At 55.2% G+C, this 7,500-nt stretch overlaps 1 protein-coding gene across 5 annotated transcripts in view; it reads left to right on the forward strand.

Moving 5' to 3' along the window:
- The window catches only part of asap3 (ArfGAP with SH3 domain, ankyrin repeat and PH domain 3), a 51,191-nt gene that overhangs the window by 30,380 nt on the left and 13,311 nt on the right, over positions 1-7,500 (forward strand). For all 5 annotated transcript variants that reach the window (XM_061251712.1, XM_061251673.1, XM_061251694.1 and 2 more), the window contains exons 14-17: positions 3,623-3,789; positions 4,556-4,689; positions 5,580-5,671; positions 6,472-6,652. In XM_061251712.1, the coding sequence (XP_061107696.1) occupies positions 3,623-3,789; positions 4,556-4,689; positions 5,580-5,671; positions 6,472-6,652 (574 nt within the window). The remainder of the gene's footprint in view (positions 1-3,622; positions 3,790-4,555; positions 4,690-5,579; positions 5,672-6,471; positions 6,653-7,500) is intronic.

Genomic DNA, 7,500 nt, shown 5'->3' on the forward strand with positions numbered 1-7,500 from the left:
GCCTGATCAGATTTATCTCACAGTACAATGCAATAAAATGCCACACACAATGTGGGGATGATGATCAGTGTGTGTGTGTGTGTGTGTGTGTGTGTGTGTGTGTGTGTGTGTGTGTGTGTGCGTGCGCACACATGTCCAGCAGATCAAATCTGTAATTCATTTGCATTCAAATACTTTTCTACACTTCACTGAGCTCGTCTGGTGTATTGGAACCGATTAAATACTCGCAAACCCCGCATTCTAGTCGTATTGGTTGGCTCAATTGCACCGGGCAAGATCAACAGAGCACAGAAAAGTATTTGAATTGAAAAAGAATTACGGATTTACGGTCAAAGACTCCCATGACACGGCCACACAAAGACCCAGTTACCTCGCCCGGAAAAGGGAAACCGGGGCCCCCTGCTGGAGCCAGACCCGGGAGGGGAGCTCGTCGGCGAGCGTGTGGTGGCCGGGCCTTATCCCATGGGGCCCGGCCGGGCACAGCCCGAACTGGTCACGTGGGGTCGCCGCCCTGTGGGCTCACCACCTGCAGGGGTCGGCATCGGAGTCGGGTGCTTTGTCCAACGGGCAGTGGGCAAAGGCGGGGATCTGGGCATGCTGATCCTCGGCGTCGCAGACTGGTTCTGGGGACGTGGAACGTCACCTCTCTGGTGGGGAAGGAACCGGAGCTAGTGCGGGAGGCGGAGCGGTACCAACTAGATATAGTTGGGCTCACCTCCACGCACAGTACTGGTTCCGGAACCAAACTCCTGGAGAGGGGCTGGACTCTGTTCTTTTCTGGAGTTGCTCAAGGTGAGAGGCGCCGGGCGGGTGTGGGGATACTCACAAGCCACCGGCTGAGCGCCACTGTGTTGGAGTTCCACCCGGGGAACGAGAGGGTCGCCTCTCTGCGACTACGTGTCGCTGGGGGAAGGCTCTGACTGTCATTTGTGCTTATGCACCAAATGGCAGTTCAGAGTATCCGGCCTTCTTGGAGTCACTGGGCGGCATCCTGGAAAGGGTGCCACCCGGAGACTCCATAGTTCTGCTGGGCGTCTTCAACGCTCACGTGGGCAATGGCGGAGAAACCTGGAGGGGGTGATTGGGAGGAACGGCCTGCTTGATCTGAACCCAAGCGGTGTTTTGTTATTGGACTTCTGTGCTGGTCATGGATTGTCGATAACAAACACCATGTTCGAGCATAGGGTAGCTCATAAGTGTACTTGGTACCAGAGCACCTTAGGCCAAAGATCGATGATCGACTTTGTGGTCGTATCATCAGACCTGCGGCCGTATGTCTTGGACACTCGGGTGAAGAGAAGAGCAGAGCTGTCAACTGATCACCACCTGGTGGTGAGTTGGATCAAGTGGCCGGGGAGGCTGCCTGACAGACCCGGTAAACCCAAACGTGTAGTGAGGGTGAACTGGGAACGTCTGGCGGAGGCCCCTGTTCGCGAGGTCTTCAACTCCCACCTCCGGAAGAACTTCTCACACATCCCGGGGGAAGCTGGGGACATGGAGTCCGAGTGGGCCATGTTCAAAGCCTCCATTGCAGAGGCGGCAAGCAGGAGCTGTGGCCAGAAGGTCATCGGTGCCTGTCGGTGCGGCAACCCAAGAACCCGCTGGTGGACACCAGCGGTGAGGGAGGCCGTCAAGCTGAAGAAGGAGGCCTTTCGGGCTTGGCTGGCCCGGGGGTCCCCTGAAGCAGCAGACGGGTACCGGGTGGCCAGAAGGGCTGCAGCTTCGGCAGTCGCTGAAGCAAAAACCCGGGTATGGGAGGAGTTCGGGGAGGCTATGGAGAAGGACTTTCGGTTGGCCTCGAGGAAGTTCTGGCAAACCATCCGACGACTCAGAAAGGGAAAGCAGGGCTTGTCTCAGGCTGTTTTCAGCAGGGGAGGAGAACTGCTGACCCGGACTGGGGATATTGTCGGGCGGTGGAAAGAGCACTTCGAGGAGCTCCTGAACCCGAACAACACGTCCTCTGTGGAAGAGGCAGAGCCTGAAGACTCAGGGGAATCTGCACCTATATCCCTGGCGGAAGTTGCTGAGGTAGTCAAAAAGCTCCTCAGTGGCAGGTCGCCGGGTGTAGATGAGATTCGCCCTGAGATGCTGAAGGCTCTGGACATTGTTGGGCTGTCTTGGCTGACACGCCTCTTCAGTGTCGCGTGGAGATCGGGGACAGTACCTGTAGAGTGGCAGACCGGGGTGGTGGTCCCCATTTTCAAGAAGGGGGACCGGAGGGTGTGCTCCAATTACCGGGGTATCACACTCCTCAGCCTCCCTGGGAAAGCTTACTCTAGGGTACTGGAAAGGAGGCTCCGACCGACGGTCGAACCTCGGATTCAGGAGGAGCAATTTGGCTTCCGTCCTGGCCGTGGAACAGTGGACCAGCTCTTTACCTTGGCAGGGTTGCTGGCGGGGTCATGGGAGTTTGCCCATCCAGTCCACATGTGCTTTGTGGACTTGGAGAAGGCTTTTGACCATGTCCCCCGGGGAACCCTGTGGCGTGTACTGCGGGAGTATGGGGTATCGGGGCCGTTGTTACGAGCCATCAGGTCCCTGTATAACCAAAGTGAGAGCTGTGTCCGCATTCTCGGCACAAAGTCAAGCACGTTTCCGGTGGGTGTTGGACTCCGCCAAGGTTGCCCCTTGTCACCGGTCCTGTTTGTGGTATTCATGGACAGGATCTCAAGGCGCAGCCGAGGTGAGGAGAGTGTCCGGTTTGGTGACCTCAGAATCGCATCTCTGCTTTTTGCGGATGATGTGGTTCTGCTGGCTTCATCGGACCGTGACCTTCAGCACGCACTGGAGCGGTTTGCAGCCGACTGTGAAGCGGCCGGGATGAGAGTAAGCACCTCCAAGTCCGAGGCCATGGTTCTCTGCCGGAAAATGGTGGATTGCTCCCTCCGGGTTGGGAACGAGTCTTTGCCCCAAGTGAAGGAGTTCAAGTATCTCGGGGTCTTGTTCACGAGTGAGGGTAGAAGGGAGCGTGAGATCGACAGGCGGATCGGTGCAGCGTCAGCAGTAATGCGGGCGTTGCACCGGACCGTTGTGGTGAAGAAGGAGCTGAGCCGGAAGGCGAAGCTCTCGATTTACTGGTCGATCTACGTCCCAACCCTCACCTATGGTCACGAGCTTTGGGTAGTGACCGAAAGAACGAGATCGCGTATACAAGCGGCCGAAATGAGCTTCCTCCGTAGGGTGGCCAGGCTCAGCCTTAGAGATAGGGTGAGGAGCTCGGACATCCGGAGGGAGCTCGGAGTAGAGCCGCTGCTCCTTCGCGTCGAACCAATTGAGGTGGTTCGGGCATCTGATCAGGATGCCTCCCGGGCGCCTCCCTTTGGAGGTTTTCCGGGCTCGTCCAACTGGGCGGAGACCCCGAGGGAGACCCAGTGCCCGCTGGAGAGATTATATATCTCTCCTGGCCAGGGAACGCCTCGGGATCCCCCAGGAGGAGCTAGAATGCGTTGCTGGGGAGAGGGACGCCTGGAATACCCGGCTTTGCCTACTGCCCCCGCGACCCGACTCCGGATAAGCGGGTGATGATGGATGGATGGATGGATTACGGATTTGACCCTGGTGTGGTGTCCAGCTGGGTGTGCGTACTGCAGGTGTAAGCGTTGCTCTCTGTCGCCCCCCTCAGCTGGGTGTCGGTCCTGCAGAACAGTAAGGAGGAGGCGCTGAACGTGGCCCTGGGGGGGGACCAGATGCAGTTCCAGGACAGCAGCCTGCAGGAGCTGGCGCGCGCCGTCATCTCGGAGCTGCGCACCATGGCCGGGAACGAGGTCTGCTGCGACTGCGGGGCCCCCAGTAAGAGCTGCGCTGACGGGGCGGGGTGCGGGCGCGGCCCCCGCCGACACCGAGGGCATTACATGGGGTGCAGTTGGCTGCCAAATTGTTGGGGTAGTGGTTAAGGTGCATGACTGGGACCCGCAAGGTCGGCGGTTCTAATCCCGGTGTGGCCACAAGAAGATCCGCACAGCCGTTGGGCCCTCGAGCGAGGCCCTTAACCCTGCATTGCTCCAGGATTGTCTCCTGCTTAGTCTAATCAACTGTATGTCGCTCTGGACAAGAGCGTCTGCCAAATGCCATTAATGTAATGTAATGAGAAAAAGGGAAAATACATAAAAATAAATGATAAATGAAAAAGAAAAAAATAATAATTAAGGTAGTTGGGTAAAAGTGTGTAGACCGGTGATGAGTACAGTGTGTGCATGTGTGCCTTTTTACAGAGAAGATCCACTGGTAATGTAACTGTTTTTATTTTAGTCCTTTGGTAGGTAAATCGTTTTTGTTTTTTTCTTCTTCAGTATTATAAGTTACTGTTCTAGAACCAGCAGCGATCGTTACATCAGCATTAGAATGTGCTGTTTTACTCCTTCGAGGGTTAGAGACGCAGGTACATAGTGTGTTGTCATGGAAGTGGAGTAGGTGTTTCCTTCGCTGAATGCGTAGCACCAGAGTGGTGTAACGTTTAGAGGTCCCGTGTCGAGGGGGTTGCTGGTTCGACTCTCGGCCGGCGCACTGCCACTGCGCCCTGTGAGCTGTGGCACTTAACCCCGTCACTCCCCGACAGACCCCACCTGGCTCTCCACCAACCTGGGCATCCTCACCTGCATAGAGTGTTCCGGAATCCACCGGGAGCTGGGCGTGCACTGCTCCCGCATCCAGTCCCTCACCCTGGACATGCTCAGCACGTCCGAGCTTCTGGTGCGTCTGTGCGTCTGTGCGTCTGTGTCTGTGTGTCCGTGTGTCTGTGTGTCCGTGTGTCCGTGTGTCTGTGTGTCTGTGTGCCTGTGTGCCTGTGTGCCTCTGCGTCCGTGTGTCCGTGTGTCCGTGTGCCCGTGTGCCCGTGTGCCCGTGTGCCCGTGTGCCCGTGTGCCCGTGTGCCCGTGTGCCCGTGTGCCCGTGTGCCCGTGTGCCCGTGCGTCTGTGTGTCTGTGTGTCTGTGTGTCTGTGTGCCTCTGCGTCCGTGTGTCCGTGTGTCCGTGTGTCCGTGTGTCCGTGTGTCCGTGTGCCCGTGTGCCCGTGTGCCCGTGTGCCCGTGTGCCCGTGTGTCCCTGTGCCTGTGTGCCTGTGTGCCTGTGTGCCTGTGTGCCTGTGTGTCTGTGCGACTGTGCGTCTGTGCGTCTGTGCGTCTCACACACACACTGTGCAGTTTCTTGGGGTCCTGGGGACTTTGGGGCCCCCTGCTGGCTATATGTGGTAGCTCGTATATTAACCTTGAATTGTGGTCAAAACTGGTCCTTGAGGGCAGAGAACTCCCGGTTTTCCACCCTCCCTTTACCTGGGAGCCAGGTGAGAAGACTGGCCTGTTCAGTTAATCACCTGGGAGAAAAGAAAACCAGGGGCAGATTGAATGATTCCTGCTGTATATGGTTGAACATTTGAGAAGTATTGTAGAATAACGTTGTGGCAGCGTTGCCTATTGGTTAGGGTAAAGCTGGGATTTTAATTCAGGAGGTTGCGGGTTCAAATCACAGGTATGGCATTGGCATTCTGGCCTCAGAACTAAAGGTGCTTTGCCTGAATTTTCTGCCGTACATATTCTGTGACACCTGACAAACACCAGTCTGTCTCCCCCGACCCCCCCCACACAGCTGGCCGTCAGCATCGGCAACACCAGGTTCAACGACATCATGGAGGCGGGGCTTCCCAACGACACCGTCAAGCCCCTCCCACAGAGTGACATGTGAGTTTTGCCGTCGCGTGTGATTGCCGCTGTTCTGAGAGATTCTACTGTTCTTTAATGAGTACACGTGTTAGTGTGTTGAGAAATGTATTAAAATATGTGCTTTATTGTGTGCAACTAAGACATGGGGGCGGGGCTTATCAGAGCGTTGCATGCTCTGCCAACCTATAAATGACATTAATTTATGAATAAATATGAAATAACAGTGGTTTATTAATTTAATATAATGGCCACTTCTCCTCTTCCAAATAATATTCTTTGACCTCAAGATGAAAAAGAAAAAATGCTGCATACAATGCGTTATTTGTGAGATTCAGCTGAGGATGCATGCATCAGAATCCCCTCAGATGTGTCACACACATGATTCTAAATAATTCTCCTTGTAAATTATAAAGTTGCAGCCATCTCTCCCGAAGTGTGAGTGTTGCTCCATACTGTTTGCGATGTCACCACCTCTCCTTGTGATGTCACCACCTCTCTCCTTGTGATGTCACCCCCTCTCTCCTTGTGATGTCACCACCTCTCTCCTTGTGATGTCACTCCCTCTCTCCTTGTGATGTCACCCCCTCTCTCCTTGTGATGTCACCACCTCTCTCATTGTGATGTCACCCCCTCTCTCCTTGTGATGTAACGACCCTAAAGGCTTATCCATCCTTCCCTGTGAACGCATGACCGACTCTGTGTGAACGTGCCACCACCTGTCTCTCTCGGTCTCCCCTCCCTGTGAACGCACTCCCTGCGTGTGCGGCCGTGTGGGTCTGTGGCGGTGAGTCTGTGAATGCGTCTCTCTCCCCCCCCAGGAACGCGCGGAAGGAGTACATCGTGGCCAAGTACGCGGAGCGACGCTACGTGGTGCGGAAGGAGAGCGAGGACCCGCACCGCGTGTTCCACGCCACCAGGACCCGCGACCTCACCGCCCTGCTGCAGCTCTACGCCGAGGGGGAGGACCTGGCCCGGCCCATGAGTCTGCCACAGGGACCGGTGAGGGACGAGATCCACACACACCAGTCTAGATATACTCACACACACTCACACACACACACACACCTCATACACTCACACACACACACACACACACACACACCTCATACACTCACACACACACACACACACACACACCTCATACACTCACACACACTCACACACACACACTGCCACAGGGCCCGGTGAGGGACGAGATCCACACACACAGTCTAGATATACACACACACACACACACACACATACACTCACACACACACACACACACACACACCTCATACACTCACACACACACACACACACACACACACACACACACACACACATACACACACACACACACACACACCTCATACACTCACACACACACACACACACCTCATACACTCACACACACACACACACACCTCATACACTCACACACACACACACACACACCTCATACACTCACACACACACACACACACACACACACCTCATACACACACACACACACCTCATACACTCACACACACACACACACACACACACCTCATACACTCACACACACACACACACACACACACACACACCTCATACACTCACACACACACACACACACACACACCTCATACACTCACACACACACACACACACACACACTCACACACAACAGTCTAGATATATACACACACACACACACACACACACACCAGTCTAGATATATACACACTCACACACACACACACACACACACTGCCACAGGGACCGGTGAGGGATGAGATCCACACACACCAGTCTAGATATACACACACACACAGTCTAGATATACACACACACCAGTCTAGATATACACACACACACAGTCT

The sequence above is a fragment of the Conger conger genome, chromosome 1, assembly GCF_963514075.1.
Source record: "Conger conger chromosome 1, fConCon1.1, whole genome shotgun sequence".
Taxonomy (NCBI): Eukaryota; Metazoa; Chordata; class Actinopteri; order Anguilliformes; family Congridae; genus Conger; species Conger conger.